Raw genomic sequence first — 25,513 nt, 5'->3', positions numbered from 1 at the left:
CCAAGGTGGCTTTTTTTTTTTTTTTCTTCCCCCTAGTCTAATTCCAATGACTTTTAAGCTATTCTGTGATTTGAACAGTGGAAGGTAGAATCACACAGGACCTCAGTCTGGAGTGGGTAAGGTGTAGGGGTGAAGCGCTGTGCTATCAGTGTTTCCAAACCTTGAGAAATGTCATGACAGCCCAACAAACCACATAAATCACATTATTTGCACTTCCCCTCGCCCTGTTTCGTGGGGGTTTGTTGGTGGAGGGCAGCAGAGGCTCTGCAGGGATTTGGGGGTGAAAACCCAGGGAGCCGAGCGCGGCTCAGTGCTGTGAAAACCCCACCAGATTTCTTGGGGACAAATTACACCTTTAATAACTTTCCTCAGCTGGCTGCAGCCCCCTGGTCCAGCTCACACTGCTGCTGGCTGTGTTTTGTGGCCCCTTCAGGGCTTCCTTCCCTCGGTCCTGCCGCAGTTTCACCTCGTGGTCCTGCATGCCATGATGTGGATGTGCCACAGGCTCTCTGACTCACAAGAGCAAGTTTTGGGGTGTAGTTTGAAGACACAAGAGAGGGCAACAGAGTGGGAAGGACTGCGTTAGCCCTGTTTGACCCAGCACGTGTAGGAACTTGTGGAATGGAGGCTGATATAAGGCTGTGCCTGCTGCTCCATGGGACAACAGCTGCTTGTACCCTTAGGTGTGCATTTTGAGCTGTTCCTGTGGCTGCTCTCACAGCCTCTTCATAATTTCTATGATTGAGAGAAGCACAAGTGGTTTTCCAGTCAGCTCACCAGCCCCCTTCCTGCCACAGGCTCAGGCAGGCTTGGATTCAGGGCTGGGGAAGCAAACACCAAACAAGATCCTTTTTCCTTTCTACTTCAACTGCAGGAAGGTAATTTTTCTAATCAACACTGTTGCGTGACTCAGAGCCACATTTAGAAAGGAACATCAAGAAACATGTCACCCTCTGTAGCCCTTCAACCAGGTACATGCCCTTCTTCCCTTCCCTGCTACATGAACTGGAGAGAAACACCCGGAGAATTCAGTGCTGATAATCCTGTCAGTCCCACAGCCTCTGGTTTTCATTAGCTTGGGAAACAGTGGGCAACCAAGAGAGAAAGAAGAGCACTCTAAACCATTTCTCTTTTTTTTTTTTTTGGTTTGTTTCAGGCAGGCAGGAAGGTGCTTTACAGGCTGTAAGAGTTCCTTTGTTTTTTCTTTTCTTTCTGAGGGATTGTTTGGGCTGAGCAAAGCTTGGCAAGGTTGGTGTGTAAATATGAGAGGATACCAGAAGGAAATGAAGTTGGATTGTTGGAGAGTGTGCTCATTCCTTTGGCAGCAGGCTGCATGGGAAGCTTGTCACAGCAGGCATCTGAGCAGACTGGGGGTGGTCGGACTTGTGGCCTGAAGTCTGGCAGGTCTCAACATTTTCTCTGCTGTCAATCCCTACTCTTTGTTTGTGGCCCAGCAGTTAGCTGAGACCCACAACATGGCCCATCTCTCTAGCTGGGAAAAACAGACACTTTATATTCCCCAGTTTCTCCTGCAGCTCCTTCTCTGCTCCAAACTTTGGTCATGAAAGATCTCCTTCATCTCTCTCACACTGATTGAGCTCCAGCTCCTCATATACAAAGCTGCGTGTATCAAGGCTAGAAGCAATTTAAAGCAGAAGAAAGAAGCTGTTGTCAAACCTTTACCAAATTCCTTCATTTTACTAACATAAGTATCTCCCAACAATCCAGTCTCTTGTAAATTTTCTGTTGTAGAAACTATACAATATGGTGTATCAGTAGAAAAGACTGAACATCAAACTTGTCTCTTCCTGACATTTCCTTTTAAATGACAAGATGTGTAAACCCTCACATCTCAGGGAGTTTTTGGCTCTGTGGGTTCTCCCTCCACCCTTCTCAGTGTGTGTGCCAGTACCAACCTGAAGCACATTCTCATTAAGTATCCATTACTGACCACAGATGAACACTGGGCTGAGCGTGGTGAAAATAGCAGATCTGCTTTTCCTGTGCCTCGATCCAAGGGAAATCTACCTCTTTTCTTTAATAATCCCAGTTACGTGCATTTCCCAGCAGGATCTTGGAACACCTGAGATAATGAATTTTACATTTTTTGAATAGGGATGGCAGAATTCACTCGATACCTGAAATACAAACCTGCTTGGGAAGCCTGCATTAGAAGAACAGGGTACAGCAGAAGAAAGCAAATTCCACCCTGAATCCATGCTAATATTTCTGGCTAATACAGAATGGAGAGGATCCTAGAAAAGAAGGAATCGGCAGCCTCTACCAGAAGATTTTGGCTGCCCTGCTTTTCTCTGGACTGCTCTTCATCGCTGAGACCTTTCAGCTGCAGAGGCAGGGTTTGCATTTAGAGCACAGGAATATCCCTGTGGGCCATCTCCTCCTCGTTTTTTACTGTTCCAGCCCCTTTCTGGGCCCCAGCCAGTGCTCCAAGCTCTGCCTTGCCGTTAGATGGCAATGCAGATCCACAGATTCCCTCTCTTCCTTGAGCCTCTGGAAAATGATGGTGCTGCAGCTGGAATGGCTCATAGAGCCTCAAATCTTCTATTTCCGCCCATCTCTCTTTTGAACACTGAGGCACCTGAGTTTGTTTTGCCAGAAAGAAAAGGAGCTGGCTGCCTGGGATGGCAGCTCCTCCGAGTCCTCAGTGGCACAAGCATTCTCTCTCTCTCCATCCAGGCCCTCCTTTGTGTGCAAAGGTTTGGGGTTTTTTTTTGCTCTTCCATCAGTTAACTCATTTGTCTTTTGTTTTGCTGTTTCCACCACCATTTTGTTGTCTTGCTTTTTTCTCAGCTTATAGCCAACCCTCTCGGAGTGAGTCATGGGCTGCCTCAGGCCAAAGCCCAAGGATACAGATTTCTTCTGAGGGTCATGGATCTCCCATCTGGGAAGTTATAAAGAACTGCACTGAGAAATAGCTACCACCATAAAATGCTTTCCTTCATATCCATTTTTTCAGCTTTTCCATTGTCTGCACTTGACTGGTTCATTTAACATGTGCATTACCAGGGTTTTTTCCCTTCACATTGCCTTTTCCACCAGAAAATGTCACCAACACACATCCAACTTTTGCTCAGAAAACTTGCAGGTTCATTTGTGTTCCAAACCCAGGCAGGTTTTCTCCTTCAAAACTAAATATAAATACTTTTTTTTTTTCCTGGGGCTTGTTTGAAGTTCAAGTCCATGCCAAACAGTACACCAGCTCCCAGTAGTGCAATATTTTTGCTGGGCAGCTGGCCAGAGCAGTTGTGGGGCCTTTTGGAATCTGATTTGAATACTTGCAGCAGAATCTGCTTTACTTGGTGACTTCAGCTATGTTACTGGCAGAAATCCTCATTTGTAGCAGAAAGAATGGCAGTACCATCTTTTAAAAAAAAAATCGATTATCCTGGTGGAGCAGATGGAGAGCTCCTGAGTGTGGCTTAGAACTGGGCAGGAAGATGTTGACACTTTCCCCCGTGCCAGGCCAGGAAGGGAGGCTGGGGCTCTGCTTGACAGTCGTACCTCACACATTAAAGTAAGCACCTTCCAGCTTTTCTGGATTTAAAATGTCTAAACAAAGAGGATTTTGTCTTAATCCCCAGGAGAAGTGCTCCCCTATCACAGAAAGGCTCTTTTGCACAGAAGTTCCCAGTGTTCCTAAGCAGATGTGAGCAGTGTGCTGCAGATAATTTGTATCAGGAGGAAGCCTTATCACTCGGGCTTACACATTTTGTCCTTATCCATTGGACTCTTAAAAAGCTGTTGCATTTAATTACTCATTTCTCAAAGCATTTATTAATCATTTATTATCTCTTTGTTCGTTTGCTGGAGATGTAACTTGACGTATGAAGTGAGCCCAGTCATTTCATAACCGAGCACATCTCAGGAGGATGGAAGCACTGAGTGGTAGGAAGGGCCTTACTCATCGTGGCACGTGGTGGTACAGCTCTAGCTGGGGCCTCTGGTACTTCAGAAATAGAAATACCACTGCCTTAATCTGCCCCATCACCTGAGATATCTGAGGCACTGAATAATTAGGTGACAGCTGCATATTGGATTGAAGATTATAGCCTTGTTTTAGCACTGTTAAGCCTGCTCAGTTGTTCGCTATGAATGAACCTTTCCCAGCACCTGGTTTGGGTGTCAGAGCTCACAGTGCTGCAGCCTTCCCTCTGCACCTTTGGTTAACAGAGCAGGAGAACAGCTTTTGGGTTGAGAATGTTGAGAACTGAGTCTTTTTGGGAATCTGACAAAAATCTCCTCTTTAGTACCCGGTGTTGTAGAACTGCAGGTAAATTCTGGTCAGCCTGAGCACGGTGGTCACTCTCATGCTTCATCCCCTGCTCTCTGTCTGCTTCCAAACACAAAGTGTCCCCAAAGAGGCATCAGAGGAAAATCCTCAGCGTTCAGCACTACTGGCCACAAGTCCTGGCATCAGAGGGCTCAGGGAACAGCACAGGGTCTGCCTTGGCAGAACGACAGCACTGGCTGAGTGATTTCCTCAAAGACTTACAGGTTCTGCCAGGGGAGTCAGCATCAGATTTCTCCCAGATGTTTCGGTTTCCTTGTGACTGCTACCAGAAGATAAAGAAAGCTTTATTTCCTGGTAGCAAGAAACCTTCATTTCCATATTGAAACCTTTATTTCCTTATCAAAACCTTTATTTTGTTATTGAGCAGCATCCCACTTCTCTATTGCATTTCTCAAGGAGAGCAGCACAGCAAACAGCAAAACAGCCACTGTCAAGCAACCAACCCCACCAAAACCCCACCTGCCTAAGGAATGAATGTCTCTATTCTGTCATTATGAGAAGAAGTCATAAGGCCCAAGATCATCCCAACCATATTGAGATATCTTAACAAAGCACCTGATTCAGGCAGGTGTTTCTCTTTTGCTCTAGTCAATGGAGTAAGGAAGCTCTGAGAACAGAAGAGGAGACATCTTATAAATGCTGTTGCTTTATTTCTTCTGTCCGTAAAAAAAGTCAAAGCCCACCTGGGTTTTAAATTGCTTTTCAGGCTTTCCTAATGAATGTCTCTGAATATTTGCATGTCTTTTGTTTGCCCTCAATATGGGGAAAAGCTTAAGTCAACAAGTTTTTATTTGATTTGTAAATAATGCCAGAGTGACACTTTATTACGGATTCCCAAAACTCCGGCTCCATGTCTTATCCTTCAGATATGACATACCAGAGACATCACCAGAGACAGGCTGCCAGGTGCAGAGTAGGGGACAAAAATGAAAATAATTTTGAGGAAAGACCATCTAGAACTTTACCCTATACCTCTGTGTAGCCTACAAACCATCAGGAGCTGGTGAAATAATTGCTTTGGACAGATAATAAAACATCCTCAAGCAAAACTAAGGTATTTAATATACTGCTCAAGTCAATTTCCCTTATTTCTGCTGTCCTTTTGCTTTTAATAGTGGTTTAATGAAAAATCCAGAATTAATTGAAACTGGCATTAGGCATTCATGTGTTCCGTGAGGATTTCATTGCTTCAATATTTCATAAGCTGACTTCACTGCTATGCTTCTCCTTATCCTGCTTTCATAGGCCAGGGTATCATCCCTTTTCATAAAATGAAGGGTCCCAGTGTGGACAGATGGGGGTACATGAGGAAAGTCTGCAACCACATCATAGGCAAAGAAATAAAAATAATAGCTGCTTTCTTCCTGCCACCATCCCCCCTTTCTCTGTAATGATTTGCATCTGAGCCTTGATGGGAAAGAGCTGTCCTAAAAATAAACAGGATCTGTCTGAAAGGTGTCTGAGGGAGGTATTTGGCAACTGTCAGGCTGTCACGTATGCTGGAGGGATGGAGCTGATGGACTCGCTGACACCAGACAGGCTCTGCTGAAGTGAGAATGCCTTATGCTCCCCTTGGCACTCACTGGGCAGAGTCTGCTGGCCAGAGCTGTCACACCACGGTGTGTCTGGGGCCTCTTCCAGGTCTGGCTGCCCTCAATGAGAGGCTGCCCTTGCATGGCTCTGGGAATTGGATCAGACCCTTGCTTTACCCCCGAGACTCTGGCTTTACTCCAGGGATGAAGTTTGGCTCCCTAAGTGAATGTCACCCCAGTGGGGAAGGAATCACCAGCCCTGGGCTTGAGGCTTTCTGCAGGTCTCTGAAAATGAGACCCCTCACTGAGGTACCTGGATATGGGGACCAGAGCCTGACCTTTTGTCTTTTCTGGGCTTTAGCAGCTTTATCCCTCAGTTTCTCCATCTCTAATAGGGGTAGAGTTGTTCTGTCTTCAAGGTTATTGGAATATTTGTAAATGCAGGCATCCTTAACTGCTCCCAAAGCATGACTGTGCTGAACGCAGTTCCTGTTTCCCACAAGGTGCTTGGAGAACATGTGTTACACCATACTGCAGTCATGAGGTGAGCAAACACAAACACCAAGACTGGCATGACTCATCTCACGCCTTTGCAGCAGCTCAGTGGCAGAGCAAGGACCCGAGAATCCCAGACCCCACCAAAACAATCATACCTTGGGAGTGACCCAAGCTGAAAGGAAACGCTGCAATTTCAGCAGCAGCATGAAGCTTCAGTTCTTCTCAGCTGCACAGGGAAATCTCCACTGCCCGTGGTTGTGGTGCAAGGGAAGATATTTGCTGCTGTTCTTGGCAGAGATAATGTGCTGGGGAGGGAGAAGGGAGGTGTGGAGGAAAGGTGGAAACCTCCTTGTTCCCCCATGGGAGTGGACACTTCTCTTATTCTCAATGGCAGCTGACTGCTGCCTTATCTGAAAATCAGGCTGTTTTGTTATCTGCTGGGAAAGAGCAGCTCCTCTTTAGTGAAGAGCAGACCCTGAACTCAACAGTCTTGCAGTACTTTGAAAATACTGGTCTATGTTAAGAAGAATGGACGAGGGAATTAAAGTCTGTAATATGGGCTGCAGAAAAGTTACCTACAAGATAAGAGGGTGACTTGATCTTTTTGAGAAAAAGAGCAAAAAAGGCTTCCTTATCTTCATGGTGTTTGCTCTGAAGTATCATCTTGTGACTGACAGAGTCTGCCTTGCAGGATCAGTCAATTACAGCCTGTGGATGACATCAACTCCTTCCTTTCAGAGTGGCATTGCATTTCCCAAAGTGTGGCTGGTTCCTCTTGGCACTTCAAGGCCTCTGTGCCACCTGTTTGTGCCTGCAGCCCTGTGGTTGAGGTATGGGGCTCCCTCTGACGTGCTGCACAGGATACCCAGCCCTGCAATTAGACAGGGTCTGAAAGGAAGAGCAAATCAAGACAACGAACCATGGAGGACTCATGTGAGTCAATGTCAGATGTGTGGGGGTGTGATGAGGAGTGAGTGAGTCCTACCCCTTCTGGAGGGTCCCGGATTGTTTGTGAGCAGTAACAGGGCAGATCTCCTGGGGGAACCTGCGCTGCAGTGATGAGAGTTGTTCACACAGCCAGGCTCTAGCTCATCAGGGTGCTGGGCTCTCCTCTGTGAGGAATTTGTCACTATGCAGCTGTACTTCTCTTCATTAAAGTGGCCATGTTAAATAGCTGTGAGGTTGCTAAATGCCTGCTTTGCTAACTGATCTTCTCCCCAGCTGGCAGCTTTTTAGAGCAGGAGACATGAGGTTGCTAAACCCATTCATTTCTCACATGCACCCACGTTTCTAATGTCTGTGGAGATCTGGCTTTAAAAGTCCTCTGCCAGCCATTGGAATGAAGAGCACTTTGTGAAGACACTGTAATTATGATGGGATTTAGGGGTGTGTGGAAATGATTCATGGAGACATTTCCCAGCCAGCAGGCTCATGGAGCCAGGTGAGCTCTTCCCTGGAATGTGAAGCACGCAGCGTGGCAACTGGGGAGAAACAGGTTTGGCAGGACGTTTTTAAGCTGTTTGCAGCAGCCAGCCTCTTCAGAGCCACGTCCCTGCCTTGCTGCTCTCCCAGCTGGATGCTCTGCTCTGCCACGCCGGCCCTGCTGAGCTGGAGGGGATGGACACGCTGCGCAGGAGCCTGTCTCGGTGGAAGAGGTACCACATCAAGGTGCACCTGGCCGATGAGGACCTGATGATGCCCCTGACAGTCAGGCCCAGGGACACGGTGATGGACCTGAGGGCTCTCTTGGTCCGGGAGGGCATCACCTCCTGGAAGAAGACGTTTTATTACAACTCCAGGCAGCTCGAGGAGCATGAGACGCTCAAAGAAGCCAATATCCAGAATGGTTCTGTCCTCCTCCTTGTCAGCAATAAAAGGTAGGCAAGGAGCTCGTCTGCCGTTGGGGTGGTGCAGAGGAAGGGGAATGCTCTGCTCCCTGTGTCTCAGCCCCTTGGGACACTTTCTTCTCGGGGTTTCTTGGAAGGCAGAGCAGGAACTCAAATCCTGCCATTTCCAGCAGGACTGAGGCTCCAGGCTCTTCAAATCCAGGCATGTGCTGTGAAATAAGCAGCTCAGAGGAGGTTGCTGGTTGCTGCTGCCTGTCTGTCTCTGGTCAGGTCTTGTTTTCCTGGTTATGTGGCCAAGCACAGAGAGAGAAACACGACAAGAAAAAGGGCAGAGGAGACTGTGCGACATGGGAGTGTTCTGGGAGCCTCTCTCTTGTCCTTTTGTGCCTGTCTCTCCCTGGTTCTTTGTGGTAAACACTTTCTGCAGGTATTTGGGGGTGGCACAGTCCTTGTGACACGAGAAGTGCTGCCAGCTTACAGCAGAGCACCAGCAGTGTGGACAGGGATGGCAGGAGGCTGCAGCTGCCCAAAACGTGTCTGAATCACAGCAGAAAGTACACTGAGACTAGAGACTCCCAGGAGAGCCAGGGCACAGGAGATCAATCACAGCAAGCACTGTGCTCTGGCGGGGATGAGAGCTGAGATAATGGACCTTGGACTCACTGGCCCACAGGACAGTTTTGATTCAGTGTGCTGAATTTATGCCCACCTGCACTGTCTTTCCTAATGCCAGGTTGTTGCTGCCAGCATGATTAATTCTGTGAAGCGTTTTGGGGATACTGGGTAGAAGAGGTATGTTGTGGGTATGTGGTGTCTAATTCATCCTTCTAAATCCTGAGCCCTCTGAGTTATGTGTCTATGCTGATCAGAGTTTCCTCTGCAGAAAACCCTGCACTAAAGACTTCAGTTCCTGATTATATCCCCCATACTGGAATGGTCCTATTTTCCAGTCCAGAGGCAGCTTGAAATCTCACACAAAGAAGATTTAATAAAGCGTTTCCTTTCAGAGCTCAGCCAGACACAGGAGATTTCACATCACTCAGCTAACTGCAAACCCCAAGTCACCCACGGCCCTTTTCTCCAACATCTCATTTCAGTTCTCTGATTAACTTGGCTCAGCTCCTCCTTTTCACCTGGTTTTTAATGGCAGAAGCACTTCTATTTGTTCTTGTTTCCAGTATTTATTTTTCCTAATTTTTACAGTCTGAATTTTTGAAAGCCAAAAAGGATTTGGAGGGTCTGAGTTGATGGAGTGCTGATGCTTGTTTGGCACATGCCCGCTTTCCATAGTGTGCTCTGCACCTTCCCACACGCTGCAGAAGCAGGGTGTAACTGCAGCAATGCAAAACTCACCAGGAGATCCTGCCCTGGTGTGCTGAGTTCAGAGGGCCCAGCTGAAGTCACTGGCCATTTCTGAAAATCTAGAGCCTGTTGCTCAAAGTCCCAGCTCAGTTTTTGTGAGTACATTAAAAACGAAGTGGTATTTCTAATATTTTTCTCCATGGTTTTCCTGCAAACCTCCCTGGTTCCTAGACTAGCACCCTTGGCCAATCTCCTATTGCTTTTTCCAGGCCTGGGTGCAATGTGGGGAGTGCCCAGTCTCTACCTGAAGTCACGTCTCCTCGATTTTCTTTTGACATGAAGGATTATTGGGTTGTGCCTCACCCACTCCCAAAGGCATTTTTGTAAATGCCCAGATACTGGGGACACATTTCTCTGAAGGTTCATGGGGTGACTGAGCTGTGGTAGGAGAGTTCCCTTAGATATTTCTGAGATGTGTGGCTTGGCAGTCCTGGGCTGAGGGCAGCTTGTGACTCAGCACCTTGCCAGGCCTTCAGCACAGAGCTTTTAGAGGATTTTAGATGCTTGTCTCTCGCTGCCACTGGGAGTTAGGAAATGCAGAGTGGGAGAAGGCTGCATTGTAGCTGAGATTACAGTACAATTTGAGTCTTAAGATCACTCAGGCAGATCTTTAGGTACTATAAATCCATGTTGTAGCAGTAGAGTCTTTGGAAATGTGCTGGTGTGTATCAGCTGGGCAACAGTGAATAACCATGGGGACTGTAAGAAGAGTAGCTCATGCACTTCTGGGACTGTCTGGGAGCCACAGGAGCAGAGAGAAAAGTGAAAACATGGTGCTGCATTTGGCCAGCAGTCCTGAGGATTTAACAGTTGGTTTTAGTGTTTTTTTAGTGTTTTTTAGTGTTTTTAGTGTTTCACTCACTTCAACTCAGTGAAGTATGGAGCCCACCCCATGCACTTCCTCAGTTCTCCCTGAAAATCTTAAAGTCTCCTACTTGCTCTTGTGTACTGAGGTACCAGCCAAACTATTAATTAATTAATTAATAGAGCACTATTAATTCCAAAAGTGGAGTTGCTGTGATTGCCAGGGTCTGCAGCTCCGTGTTGTGCCTGTAAATATTAATGGTCACTCTGCATGCTGTGTGTTCCTACCATGGGCTCACGGGACAGTTTGCTTTGAACCAGAGAAAACATGAAAATGACCCTCTTTTTCATCCTCCCCTCCCCGCCTAATGCCTTTGTAGATAATTGGCATTTAGCAAAGGCCAAGTCAGCATTTCCACTTCTCGCTTGTACTTTCTGGGGTTTGTAACTTAGTCATAAAAATTCACTTAAGGCGGCAGCTTGGCAGGAAAGGGATCAGCATACCAGCTAATGCTGAAAATTTATTTAGACCTTAATGTTTAAAAGTTCGAGCAAGCCATTTAGAGATCAGTCAACATGACCTCTCACCCTGGGAAAACACATGGGCTGGCCAGAGCTGCAAATATCACATCCACCAAGGATGCAATTCCCCTTTGTGCAGAGCCTGTTAATCACATCGCTGCTATGCCGACTGAAATTGCAGCCCTGTTGCAGTAGAGGCTGAGAAAAGAACTTGCTCCAAACCAGTTTCTGCCCTAGAGAGTGACATCTTACAGTGACATGGTTTGCCAGTGGGTAAAACAAGCAGAGCAAGAGTTGAGATGGGAATGAACAAGCAGAGAAATGCCCCAGCTCAGTGGCCATGTGGTGCTGAAGCCATCAGTGCCTAACAGGAGACCAGCAGTGGGTCTTGGCATGGACAGACCACCCAGCGTGGATGCAAAAACATCCACGGGCGTGCAATGGGCTGTCCCAAAGGCCCAGGGCATGAGGAGTGCTGGGCCACACCACGGCAGAACCCGTTTGGCTCGCTCGGGAGGCAGAGCCAGGAGCTGCTCAGCTGGTCTGGCCCTGACGTGGGAGTTCTGAGACTGCCACGACTCCTCCTGAGTTTTGTCTGCTGCCTGGGGGTAGGAGTGTGCCCCCTCATGACAGAGTGGCAAAACTGTCTTTTGTCCCCCAGAAAAGGAAAGAAGCCCAGAAGTTTCTCTCAACGATTAGGTGAAAAGCCACCTCATAGGACTGCAGGGACTTCACCAAAAACTTGAGGACAGCTAATTGCATAGAAGCCAAAAAGTCCCACTTGAACCATCAGGTAGAAAAAGAAGAGAACAAAAGAGCTAAGAGCTTTTGTGAGGTGTTTTTACCAGGAGCAGACCTCTGCACCTGGCTTGAGTTTTTCTGTTTGTTATTTCACCTTTTATTAAACTTTTTTGTTTCTAACACTGCAGCAGAAGTCATCCTGCTTATTTTATGCCCCCAAAATAACAGCTGAACTATCTTTGGGTGTATTATATTTCTTTTGAGAGCTTATGAGACGTGGCTCAAGGAAAAGAAATATAATACCTGGGAGCTCCCTGCTGGCTGCATTGGAGCACCAGTGAACAGGGCCACCCCTGGGATGTGGATGCAGCAGCCTGGTCAGAGAGAGAGAAAGCCAGATAAAGTTTTCCCAAGAATCAGCCTGGGAGACCTTAGGGAGCTGGAGAGAAAGAATTCTAAACAATCTGCACCTGGTGTTTTGTAATAAGCTGTTTTGCCCAAAAGGTTGTTTACAAATGGTGTCTTGTTAATTAGCCAGTCATGTGAAATGTATTGATTAAATGACCAGGCAGGTCCACCTGCATTGACCAGGGTGTAAAAGAAGCAGTTTCAGTAAAGTCAGGGCTTTGAGCCTCTCAGCCTTCTGGTCTGGAATCTGTGATAAGGGACAGTCTGACCTGGGCAGTGGCACGTGGAATTAGCTGCTCCTTGCTGATCATTTTGTGGCTGTTCAGTGGGAGGTGGAGGAATATTGCCTTGACCTGGTGACTCCTCTGCTTAACCCATGGGCTGTTTCAAGCAGAGGATGTCAGTGGCTGATCCAGAGTGATCCCCAGACATGCCCAGTGTGCCTGTCACTGCCTGTTCCTCGGGATGTGCAGCTCCAGCTGGATCTGTATGTGGTATAAGCACCAGCACACTGCCAGAGCCTTTGCTCTTGGTTCCAGGCTCCTCTCCTGCAGTCACCCAGGCAAGGTCTGTGCTGATAAATCAAGCAGTGCCTGGACTTGTCTCTGTTACAATGATGGAGTATTGCACTGTGAATTTTGGCTCAGTCCAGGTGCATTTCAGGCTTGCATGGGCCAGGCTCCTTATGGGATGCCTGGATTTATCCACACAGGTTTGGAGAGTGAGAATTCAATAGGAAAACCTTGGCCATTCTGTGCCAGCTGTCCTCTAAATGCAGGAGAATGTCCCAGGCACATTTGATTTACTGGCACAGACTCAGCCACAGGACATGGGTCCCCTCAGCCTTTTGGGAGCTGGGGCTCATTGAGGCCAGGCAGCTTTTCTCAGCATGTATGGCTTGCCTGGAGAATGGAGTTCAGGAAGTCATTGGTGAATAGGTTAAATAAAGTAGACGCCAGCACTGAGTTCAGCAGAAGTCTATTATCTGGAATCTATTGGTGTTGATTTTCTGGCCTGGAGCCACCTGAAGGCATCTATCTCAGGGCATTAGCTCAGTTACCATAACAACTCATCCAGGAAAAACTCCTGGCAGCTCCAAGAGCAGACCAAGGTCCCGTGTTGTATATCACAGCCACTCTTAGGTCAAAATAAGCATGTCCAGGTTCCTCCCTCTCCTGCAATCCAGCCTCAGTGTCCCCTGTGGGTGCCAGCCCTTATAGAAGCTTTGACATGCCTGGGAACCCGTTTTATTCTCCAGAGGCTGCTCAGTCTGGTTTTCCAAAGGTCCATCCACTCAAGGATGGATATTTTACCTCCTGCCAGAGTAACAAACCCATCCATCCTCGGGGAGCCCATTGCATTCCCTTCTTGGCATTCAGTTTAGAGCGTCTGATGTTTTGGAGCTGTAAATGAAAACTGTGAGTGAGCCAGTTGCACAAGGTCCAGTTTAGCTGATGCTAAACTCCTGCCTATGTCTGACTCCGTGGTGACATAAGCAGCAATGCCAGCAGTGGCTCACTCCACACCTACATCAGCCCTATCAGCCCTGTCCCCTGTCACTGGAATTGCCTGGGATGCACTCACCAAGCACAGCAGGTGATGCTGGACCTCTAGAAACAACAAAAAAAAACCCTAATGGGATTACACAGTTTGACCCTGAAGTAAGTTTTTACTCCGGGTTTCAGCGTGGCTTTGTGAAGCCTGCTCTTTGCACTGACCCTCCCGCTCCTGCGGCTGCTCAGCAATTACTCCTCAGCGTGGAGGGGAGGCTTTTCACCCCCATCCCACTTCTACAGCCTTGCCCTGCTAAGCTGAGGCCTAGCAGCAGGCTCTGAGGCATCTCCAGCAGGATAACGACCCTTTAAATAGCACTGGGAGTCTCTCTGCTCAGGGAGAACTAATTAAGTTCTTCAGTACATGCTTAGACATATGCTGACCTGGTATGGCCTTAACAGGTCTGCTTCCACCTACCAGATAAATAATACTGCCTTAAAAATATCCTCCTAGAGATGTGTTACTGAGGCAACAGCCAGGTGGGGGGCTGGCTGCATCTCAGTGGCTGAAGGTAGCATTTATGTGCATTATTCACGGGCCAAGCTCTCTTCTGGTGTCCTCAGTTAAGTGATTTTTAAGTTCTGAAAGCATTAGTGCAGTTACCTCTGCCGCCACCTCACAGCACACGGGTCAGACAGTCACACCTGTATTTAGCTCATTTACTTATTGTTCAGCCCAAGAAGCCTCATTTAACAAAACAACTCAGGGTGGCAGCGATAGAGAACGTGGTGCACAGGGTTTGAATTCCTCTTTGTGCAGTTGCAGGGGATTGCAGCAGATGAAACTGAGCTAATGTGCTCCCCAGGGCTCTGTCTTGGTTCTAGGCAAAGAATAAATGAATGGGAAGTACCATCTAATGTAGGTTTCTTTCTGGTGGGATGTGGCCCAGCTTAGTGGACTTCTCTGTAGTTGTGCTGATTTATATCAGGGGAGGATTTTGCCCAGTTGGGATAAATCCCCCCCCCCGTGTCATGGTGTTTTATGGACAGATGTGCTTCAGGGTGGGCTCGCAGCAAACCCTTGGCTATCAAAATCCCCTGCAATTTCAAGGGAAGAAAGTGCTGAAATATGAATCCTGCTCTGGGTTTTACAGAAAACCCCACCAGAGACTGATATCAGCCTTACTAGACCGATCCTTTGCTAGAACACAGCAAAAACTCTCACCCCACAGACTTTGAAATTCTCTAAGATCTGATGAAATATTTGCAGCACAGGCTCAGTTTCCTGTCATAAAATGAAAACATAATTGCAAACAGCATTTCACAGGAGTCAAAAGCCTCAGCCCTGCTCTTAGCTGCAGTGCAAGGTGGGATAATGAGCTCTCCAGGCCCTGAAGAGGTACCCCTCTAAACTTTGAGCTTTAGGCTCTGTTTCGGAGACCCCAGGGGATAGCACTGGCTGATTTCTAAGGGTTTTCAGAAGAGTATCTTAGAAAAGAATTCTACTTTGCTAAGTTCAGGCCTTCTGTGGAGGCTCTGGACCCCTGTCAGATGTTGCTAGACCCACAACCCCAGAAAGGCACCACTGAGTGCTAATGCCTCAGGGTGAGTGTGTTGAGAGCAGTTCAAGCTCTTCTCAAAGTGCTCCTAAAGCTACAGACTGCCCTTGTTCTAAGATGAAAAATGGATTTCCAGGAGCAGGCACTAAAGAGGAAGAGCCTTGCTTATCAGAAAAAGGCTTCCAGACAGTTGTGGATTACCTGAAGGAGGGTGAAGGCATCTTCTGTGGAGGGATAAACAGGTTTGAAACGCTGCAAGTGGCTTATTCTGAGTTATGGAGTGTGATTGAAGAACAGAACCAGCCAGAGGATGAGCTTTACATTCTCCACATGTGCCTGCTTGGTCAAATGCCATTTTTGATTGCATCCAAGTATTTGCCTCTTTCTTATCCAGATAATGCCAAGGAGCACAGCCAAAGCCATGAGGGACGGGGAGTGTGACAAGGGCTGAAGGGAAGCAGATGGAAGAGAGCTGGCCCACGGAAAGGCAGCCTGGCCACCAGTGTTGGTAAGTCCCTCCCTGCAGGCCAGCTCGAGGACTGTTCACAAAAGCAGCTCCAAGTGTTTCCAGCATGGTGCCCATGAATAATTAACCCAAACAAAACAACAAATGAGTGTTTCCTCATCAGCGTGCCATGCGGACCCAGCTGCCAACGGAGGAGTGTGGTGAGGCTGACTCAGCTCCTGAGAGCCATGGACCAGTGAAATGCCCAGGAAAGGGGATTCCTGCCTGGGCAACGGAGCAACAAGGAGCTGAGGTGGACTTTGCTTAGGGCCCTAGATGGGGACATGGGACATCCAAGCCTCCTGATGGCTGCTCTCAGGATTCTGCAGTAAGTTGCTGGTCTTGGCTTTTGTTTTCCTACATGTAAGTGTGAGATGATTCTTTTTCCCTTTCAGCCTGGCCATCCAGGTGGAAATGGCTCAGGTTATGGACTGTCTGGGCTCCAGAGCACTTTCTGTTCAGGGGAGCCCCATTTCCAGGTTACAGGCTTTGCACAGCAAGAAGTGGTGGGGACTGGAGACAGCCCTGGAGCTTGGCAGCCTCTGTGTGTGCAAAGCACAGGAGCTGGTTCTGGTACAGCCACCACCTCACCTGATCTCAGGGACCCACAGGTACCCCAAAACTGCCTCATTTTGGAGCCAGGGTTTACACAGCAGTGAGCCTCCTTGTGTTCTATCTGCAGCTGGTCCTCCCCTTTCCCCTGCTCCAAGAACTTCTGAACCAGCTGACCTGATTCAGCCCAATCTGATGGAAAAAGAGAGGTCTCACCAGGATTCCTGCAATTTTCATCAGCAAACAGCAGCTGGATAGAAGAGACACATTTAAGTTAATATTCTATTGAAGGCAAGGCAATTACACCTCCTGCTCCCTGCCTGTTTTGGGATGCAGGTGACCACAGGCATTTAGATATGACTATTTAGATATTTAGATATGATTTAGATTTAGTGCCTGCCCAGCTCCAGACCAGCCCCTGCACTTGCTGCCCCTTCCCTGCAAAGCAAGAGGCTGATGGAGCAGCCAAGGATTTTGCTGGGAAGCTCTGGAGGGCATCAGGTGCCCTGAGGATATTGCAGTAAGCTGGGAGCACCAAGAAAGGAAGAAATAAAAAGCAGCTGTAATACAAATCAGAGGAAGAACAGGTTTCACCAGTTTCTTACTCACAGAACAACTTGAGTTTTAGGTTCAAACTTATTTTCAGGAAAACAAAATGGATGTTTCACTAATCTCTACAGTACTTTCCCCAGAAAATTCCAATGACTGGCAACTCTTACCAACTGGCAACCAACCCAAACATCCTAAATCTGCATTTTCTGGGGTTTTTTTGGCCATGAGAAAACATTTGATTCTTTTTTTCCAACACAAGCATTTGACAAAATGCTATGGAAAATAGAATTTTTCATTTTCTTTTTCCCAAGGAACAAAAATATTCTCCCCAAGAACATACTTAGACTTTGCACAGAAAGAGATTCCAAGACAAAAACCTGAACACAGTCACAGCTGAACATTTTTTTAAGCCAATGGGATGGACAAAGAGTGGGACTGGACTAAGTGTGGCAAGAAGGAATGTGAGTTTTCCAAGGTCAACCAGCAAGGCAGGTGCTGCCTGTTGGGTCAGCAGTTCTGCCACTTGACCATGCAGTGCCTCTGCATGTCTGTCTATCCTGAAATAATGAATTTCTTGGAGCAGAGCCAGTACTTTCCTGAGTGCTTGCACCTCACACAGCCCTGGGTGTAGTCATAAATAATAATTAAAATTAGAATTGTAATATTAAAGTGGATGTGTGCCACTGGAGATGGGACACACTGAGCAACAGAGTTCTAAATCTATGCCCTCATCTAGTAAAAGGTGCAGTTTGCTTCACAAAGCCTGGGAAACAGGATTTGCTTCCCTGGGCTTGATAATCACAGTTTTTTGCTCTGCAAAAGGCAAACTGACCTGAGCTGAATTAGGTCCAATATCTACTGTAACACCTCCTGCCTGTAGCTGGCAGCTCTGGTCAGCTCTGGGAGGCTTTTTGCAGCTCAGGGGGATATCTGGAAAGACTAAATTAACCGTGGTGGTGTGGGGAGCTGCCTGGACTAATGTTTTTTTTTCAGAGATAGGCTTTGATTGACACTTCAAATCTGCCTGACAATCTTTTATTCCAAGTGCAGTTGCTGCCTTTCTCCAGAGCAGGAAGAGCTGGTTTGGTTGCTGTCCTTCAAATGATGCATCTCATCACGTGGGAAAGAGTAGGACAAAACCACCTAGAAAGAGCCACAGGACCAGCACAAAAAGAGGTAAAACCAACTGGATCTATTTGAGGTATTTCTGCTTTTTTCCTCTATGCCACAATCCAATGCAAGACACTTGGGAACAGGGGCTGTGCTCTGAGGAACAAGAACTGACTGGGCTTTTTTTTCTTTGTTTGCCTGTTGTTTGTTTTTTGCTGCAAGAGATTTCTTTAATGCTTTAATGCTAACAGAACTGTGTAGCTCTTCAGTGATGAATCCTGAAATTCCCTGAGCTGGGAGGGACCCTCAGGGATCATCAGTGCAGCCCCTGGCCCTGCACCACCCCAAAATCCCACCCTGGGCATCCCTGGGAGCTCCTGGAGGACCATTCCCTGGGGAGCCTGGGCAGTGCCAGCACCCTGGGGGGAAGAACTTTCCCCAAAATCCAATCTAAACCCCCCAGACAGCTCCAGCTGTTCCCCAGCATTCCCAGTGGCAGTGTGTGAGGACAGAGGGATTATCTCTTTTACTCACTTGTTTTACACTGCCTCTTACTCCTGGTGGCTGAGTGGTGGGATCCCACCTCTCAGCTGCTCTCAGAATAGATGGAAGCCACTTTTTGTAGTGGAATTCAAACACTGGGGGCTTACCTGAGCCTGGCCAAGAAGGCTGGATCACCACATAGGCAGAGGGATGCTTCCAGTCCTCTTCTGCACACACCTAGGGGAAAAATAAATCTTTTATTTGAGATGTCCTCTCTCTCCTTGCTTTCCTAGGTCCTTCAAAACCAGCCAGGCTCTTTGGAGTTTTGCCTTTCTGCAAAAGGCAAACTGACCTGAGCTGGATTAGCTCCAGGATCTACTCTAACACCTCCTGCCTGTAGCTGGCAGCTCTGGCCAGCTCTGGAAGGCTTTCTGCAGCTCAGGGGGATATCTGTAATGACTGAATTAACCGTGCTGCTGTGGGGAGCTGCCTGGATACCAGCAAAGATGCTGACAGTAAGAACTGCTGTGAAATGGGTGTTTCCCTTGTCTGTGAACACAGGTGGGGCCGAGCCCAAGGACCAGCACTGGAAGGTGTGGGAGGTCCTGAGTGGGCTGGAGATGGAGAAGTTTGAAAGCTCACAGAGCTGCTCTGTGCACGGGACTGCTGCTTGCTGGGACTGTTTACCTTTGGGATCCTGCTGCTGGTGGAGCATCACAGCACTGGAGCATCCAAAGCACTGCTGTTCACCTCCTCCTTGCAGCTGCAGCCAGGACTTTCCAGCAGCTCCTTCTCCAGAGCAGAAGGCAAGCCCAGGCAGGTCCTCTCCAGTCAGGCAGCTCAGGCTGGGGCACGTTCCAGTGGCTCCTCTGTGCTTCTCCTGTACCCGAGACAAGCATGCATCAAGTGTTGCAGTTTACAGGGCCATCAGCCTGGCAGCTTTCCTCACTAAATTCGCTTTTTAAAGTTCCATCAGTGCTGTATCCAGGGGGAATGGAGGAACAGATGCAGCCTGTGAAGTCTGGCTTTAATTCACCCGCCTCATTTAATTTCCTGCCCTGCCTACTAATCAATGAGTCTGCACTAGCAGCTCTGGGAATACCATGGCTTTTCCACATCCAGGAGAGTTCAACCCAGTGGCTGAACTGCCAGGGTCTCAAGCAGGCTGTCACTGTCCTTTGAGGCCCCTTCATTGTGGATTTCCCTCCTCCAGAACCCTTGCAGACACCCTGCAGCCCACAGCAGCTGCTCCTCATTTCCTTGCAGGGCACAGGGGCAGCTCTGTCCCATTGTCCCCCTCAGCCTGTGTGGCATTCCCTCCTGGAAGTTCTGTCCTTCAAGGGTTTCAGCCGCAGGCTTTGCTTTTTGGGCCACACGCTTCTTGCTGGGGCCATTTGTCACCTCCCAGCAGAGCCTCCAGGGGCTGCTGTCCCCCCACAGCCCCCGAGTGTGGCACCTCCTGTGGCAGCAGCTCCCTGGCCACAGAAACACAACTTTCCCACTCATCGTCCTGGGAAAATCTGTCAGAAGATCAGAGAAAAGAATGAGAAACAATTCTTGAATTGCTACACCTAGGATTGGAGAAACAATTCTTAAATTGCTGCCCCTAGGATTGTGAACATGTAAAATGTGTTATAAAGATTTGTTTACCAAAAAGTAGTTTCTTAATTTACCAATAGTAATAGTGTTTTAAGTAAAAAAAAAACCCAGTTAAGTCAACCTGTAGTGAACCAATCTATGAAAGAGCAATGAGTTTCTTAATGAAAATACATGAATCAACTTTCTGTAATACATAAAGTCTACAGCAATGATGACCTGGCTGGCTTCATCTGCTGTGGTGACCCCAGGTGTCCCTTCTCCAAGGACAGTGGTCCCACCTCAGCTCAGTGCTGCTGTCAGGCACTGCCTCAGACCCTCAGGGCTGCAGGAAGCAGCAGTGAAAGGGTTTCTGGCACTTCTGCTTTCTGTAAGCAGACCTCCTCAATATTGGGGTTTTTTTGGGGCTCCTGTTAATCCAGGCAGTGCTGCTCTGTTGTTGAATCAGCCGTGTCAAGGCTGCCTTTGCCTGGTAGTACCTATTGTGTGACATCTCTTGTTATAACCTGTACCAGATTGCTCTTTGCCTGCTAAAATGGACAATTAGGATCCAGTTGTGATGCAAATCACACAGTGGAATAAAATCCCCCATAAGTAGTTATGTCAGCCTTTGTTATGGCAGGGTGGCTTCAACTCTGCTCCTGCTCTGGAGGATCAGGAGGAGAGAGTCTGTTGTGTTTTATAGGCACAAACTCGATGTAAAGCTGCCTTTAGGCACTGGCAGCCCTGGCAGTGAGTGTGTGTGTGCAAACCCAACAGACAGATTCCACCCACACTGGAAATTTGATGATTGCCTTGTTTTGTCAAGGCTCTGTTTTATACACCACAGGCCAAGCCCGTGGGGTGATTGCCAGTCTCTGCACAGGGGCTGAGATGAGAGAGAAGCACAGAGATGCTGGAATTTCAGTCTGCCACCAAATGTGCTCCTAATCCTGATGGCCTTGTAATTGTGATGCTGTCACTGGTGTCATTGCAGTTGTTCTTGTCACTGTTTTCCTGTGGTTGGTGCTAAATATTGTAAATGAAGAGAAATATTTAGATTTGTAATGGAAATCTAAATTTACGGTGGAATTAAAAACACAGGAGCCTGAAAAGTCAAATGGAAGAGGTATGTTTTCATTTCAAATGGCAAGTCATAGCCATGTAAAGTGATATTTTGTTGATACAGCTGCTTTTACTGCAGATCTGCTTTGCATTTCCCCAGGCCATGGGTAGCAAAGAATGACGCTGAACGTTTCCTCACCCTTGAGAACTGAGGTGGAATATCTGTGTTGATAAAGAGCTACAGCTGGGGGTCAGTGTTGTGAGGGTTACCTGAGCTTGTGCCCTCCCTGTGAGACCCAGAGTGGGAGCAATGCCTGTCCATAATGGAAATTCTGCCTTCCAGAGGACAGCAGGAACGAGGGTGAGGCTGGTGGAGCCAGATGGATGAGCTGAGCTCAAAGTCCTCCGAGGAGCTATGGCAACAGAACTTGTATATCTACTCAGAAAAGCCTTTGCAACCACCATAAATGACTTTAAATGGCCTTATTTTCCTGCTAGCAGTGGAATAAGCAGCTTCAATGGGGAGGAGTAAATCCACTTGATTACACATGTTGCTGGGAATAGCACTCTTATTGGTTATTACTAATAACCCAATCTGTTACTGGTGCTGTGGCTGCTGACACAGGCACTCTGATCTGCCAGGGAATAACTGTACAGCTCCTAAAATTCCAATTACACTGGAACAAGGGGACTCAGAAGGGCCCCAGGGGAGGAAACTCAGTGGGAAGCAAAGTCAACGTGGAGCACTTGGGTTATAAATAAGGGGTGTGACAAATGAAATCTATCTTTGGAGGAGGATTTCTGCCAGGCAAGGCTGAGCTCTTTCCATCCTGATGCTTTGCTCAGGCCATCCATGGTGTTGGTGTGTCAGGTCATGAGGTGATGGAGGTGTTGGTTTATTGGCTGATCTGGAGGAAAGAGGGAATTCCAGCCCTTGGTGTGCAAAGCAGCTCGAGCTCAGGGCTTCAGTCCAGGATTTAGATGAAATTTCTCCATTGAAATCAATGGTAAAGCACCTGATCACCACAGCAGGAGTGTTCTCACACAGCAATGCCCTGGGAAATTCTCTCTTGGAATAGATCACATTCTGCTCTTATTTATACAATTATAAATTCAGGGTAGCTCCATTTGAAACAACTGTTTTCATCTGATGCAAATAAAATCAAGATCTGGCCCAGGCTGCTTTTGTACACAATGGAAACTGACTGAATTATGGAAAGCAAGAAACAAATCTAATGTAAATCTGAATGGAAATATCATGCTCTCTGTTACATCAGAATAAATTGGAAGGAAGTCTGTTGATTCCAGTGGAATTCATCTGGATTTACACCAGACTGTGGCTCAGCATTTGTCAGTTGGCTGCACACTGACATCAAAACTCAAACCATGGCACCTCATCTGAATAGCTTTGAATATTTTCTCCCTTTTCCTTTATATTTAAGCAGTTGGCTGATTAGCCTTTTCAAACAAACAAACCCCTGCAAAGAGGCATCAACAAATAAGCCTTGCTCTCACCAGCATTTGCAGAATCTAGATGATGAATATGAAGTCCTGAGCTTGGGTTTAGTCACTTAAACTTGCTCCTGCTCCTCTGTGTTCCCACTTTAGAGCAGCAGGATTGAGCTCATGGGGGGGTCAGATCTTGACAAATCCATTTTGATTCCCCCAAAGGAGGGAAATCCCAAAGGCAAATTCATTGCCCTCTCTCCAGCACTGGGAAGGGCCAGCAGTTTCCTGGGATGCACAGGATTTACCCCTTCAGTAGATCAGCAAAATATTGTCATTCTTTCCCTCTTTCTGCCTCCAGGCAGATGGTGAGGATGGAGCCAAACCCCTCCCTAATGGATCTAATGGGGAACCTCATGAATTTCCCAGGGAATTGTGTCACACTGTTTCCACAGGCAAGGGGAACATGGGAACCTGTGGCTACTTTTCATGGCAAAACAAGAGGTTAATTAATGCCTGAGCAACAAATTTGACTCCCTGGGTGAAAGTCGCTGGAAAAACACAATATCTGAGCAAGAGCAAAGCCACCTCAGCCCTTCCCTTAATTCAGTTTTTAATCTGTGCTCATGTTTCTCTTCAGATAATTAGTGAAATGCATCTTAATTAAAACAAGAGGAGGAGAAGAAGACAAACAAACGAAAGCCCTAAGTCAATAGGATTCAGGGAGGGGCAAAGCCAGAATTCAAATAGAAATCTTGAGGCAAACGTGGTAATAGCAGCTGTGGAGAGTGTATCAAAGGTAAAGAGTTGTCTGAAAGTTGGGTGACTTTTGGCCTGTCCACCTTTCTGAAAAAAGGGACTGGCTAGAGCCTGATGTGGTACCACAGAGCTGAAATCAGTCTCATGGGGAGGAGAGCTGGGGGAGCTCCGTGGCCAGCACTCTCTGTTTTCCTGTTTCTCTGTCCCTGATTTTTTCTGGGATCCTGAGGAAATCAGCTGGGCAGGGTTTTCACAAGGGGCCCCTGTCTGGGGTTGCTCTGGTGTGTGGATGTTCACCCTGAGCTGTGCCAACCACCCTTTGCTGCCCATGTGGATCTCAGCCACAGGACCCGAGTGTGCCAGCGTCCTTGTTTTCCCGTCTGGACATTGATAAAATAAATACTTTCCTGATTTTATGAAGCTATTAAATGCTCTCTAGTGAAAGAGGCTTTTGAAAGACCTGTGATTGTTATGGTTTACTTTTCTTAGCCTTGTTCCTAAGGCTGTGTTCAGGGCCAGGCTGGATGGGGCCCTGAGCAGCCTGGTCTGGTGAGTGCCATTCCTGCCCATGGCACTGAATGATCTTCAAGTTCCCTTCAAACCCAAACCATTCTGGCATTCTGTGATTCCTGCAGGTGAGCTCTGCCTCATTTGAGAGATCTTTCTCACTGCTGCAGACCTGTGTGGAGTGCTGTAGCCATGATATTTTATGAAAAATCCTCTGCTAGGATTTTTCCAGTGATGCTGGCATGGCTGAGCTTGGAAGCAGAGAAAGATTCAATGAGAGGGAGCTGGGTCTCAGAATGGAATCAGGGAAGTCAGAATGGAATCAGGGAATGTCCTGAGCTGGGAGGGACCCTCAGGGATCATCAGTGCAGCCCCTGGCCCTGCACAGACCCCAAAATCCCACCCTGAGCATCCCTGGGAGCTCCTGGAGCTCTGGCAGCCTCAGGACCATTCCCTGGGCAGCCTGGGCAGCGCCAGCACCCTCGGGGGCAAGAACCTTGCCCTGAGCTCCATGCCAAGCCCTGGCACAGCTCCAGCCCTTCCTGGGCTGCTGTCCCTGTCCCAGAGCAGAGCTCAGCCCCTGCCCCTCTGCCCCATCTCTGCTCCACAGGGCTTGCACTGGGCTGCAAATATCCACAGTCCTGGGGAACCACTGAAGTCAATTTTCCAGCCTCCTTGGAGGGTCTCAGCTGCATCACTGGTCTTTACTCACTGCCTGCAAATGATCCAAGTGCCCACGAGAATGAAGCTGATATTGAGGTGGATGTAATGGGCCACCAAACAGAGCCAAGAGAGAATCACAACTGCAGAGATATTTTCTGCTCCAGCAATACAAGAAGATGGGGGGCAGTTTTTTGCGTTTATAGGAGTAAAACTCTTTAGGCAAGGACCTTAAAAGTGGGAATAATTATAATTTACTGTTCACACTATGCAATGGGGAATCAGGCCCAAGCTTGTAGCTACAAGATTTAGCTATAAATGCTGTGGACTGACTGTGCTGTACAGAGATTTACTGAGTCACATTGATTTCAGAACTGCTTTCCCCAGGGAATGGCACTGTTTTATTCCAGCAGGGTTGTGAGACCCTACACTTGATTCTGATCTTATGTTCTGGAAAATGGAGTGATTTTCAGTGGGTATCTGCCTGACCCACTTGCATATGCATGTAACGTGCCTTCAAGAGCTGATACAACCTTGATAAGATTCTTATTTAAGTCGTTATTCTAATTAAACCCCATTATGTTGGGAAGAATTCTGTCCATTTCCTCACAGAGACTCTGAGCTCTGAGCTGGGTCTCACAGCAGGAGTCAGGGCTGCCCATGATGGCAATGGAACAGGTTAGCCTGTAAACCCAGAGCAAATTTGCAAACTCCATTTGTTAAAAAGAAATGCATTAATGGATCCTGCGACTGATCTCCTGAAATGTCATTTGAATAGTTTTGACTGTGCTTTTGTTTTTTTTTTTCCCTGGGAAATTTCACAGTACAAAAAGGCTTTTATTTTCCCTTTTTCATTTGCCAAGAATCTCTTTGAACGTTATTTGTAATATAGGCTGAGGGTTGGGCCAGATCTTTAGCTCACATAAGCAGATGCATCTCTATTGACTTCTGTAAACAGCTTCTGATATACCTGAGCTGAGGATCAGGGGCAAGAAAAGGAAAGAAAGAAGCTGCTAGGAATGAAGCTTTTTGACCAGGGGAGTAGTTACTGCAGGAAAGATATTATTTCCTAAAAAAATCCAAAACAAAACAAAAAAATTAAAGATTATTTTTCTGTAATTACAAACGTATTCTTTGGGATATGGATGCCTAGAACAGGTCTTCCTGACCCAATGCTGTTCTTCTGTCAATCCCTTTTGATGCTGTTAATTTGAGGCCTTT

At 47.4% G+C, this 25,513-nt stretch overlaps 1 protein-coding gene across 4 annotated transcripts; it reads left to right on the top strand.

Moving 5' to 3' along the window:
* Window positions 1–3,713: 3,713 nt before the first annotated feature.
* TINCR (TINCR ubiquitin domain containing) lies at window positions 3,714–22,222 on the top strand. Of its 4 annotated transcripts, none has more exons than XM_064396685.1 (4): window positions 3,714–8,219; window positions 15,473–15,911; window positions 17,738–17,863; window positions 18,574–22,222. In XM_064396685.1, exons 1-2 carry the CDS (start codon window positions 7,960–7,962, stop codon window positions 15,474–15,476), a joined length of 264 nt encoding a protein of 87 aa, XP_064252755.1. In that variant the 5' UTR covers window positions 3,714–7,959; the 3' UTR covers window positions 15,477–15,911; window positions 17,738–17,863; window positions 18,574–22,222. The 4 variants fall into 4 exon arrangements, 1 of the variants encoding a protein (XP_064252755.1); XR_010349997.1 differs by lacking the exon at window positions 3,714–8,219 and having other exon boundaries at window positions 15,471–15,586; window positions 15,708–15,911; XR_010349996.1 differs by lacking the exon at window positions 3,714–8,219 and having other exon boundaries at window positions 15,477–15,911; window positions 17,755–17,863.
* The last annotated feature ends 3,291 nt before the right edge of the window (window positions 22,223–25,513 follow it).

The sequence above is a fragment of the Passer domesticus genome, chromosome 21 (genome assembly GCF_036417665.1).
Source record: "Passer domesticus isolate bPasDom1 chromosome 21, bPasDom1.hap1, whole genome shotgun sequence".
In the NCBI taxonomy this organism is placed as follows: domain Eukaryota; kingdom Metazoa; phylum Chordata; class Aves; order Passeriformes; family Passeridae; genus Passer; species Passer domesticus.
This window is presented reverse-complemented; position numbering and strand designations above follow the sequence as displayed.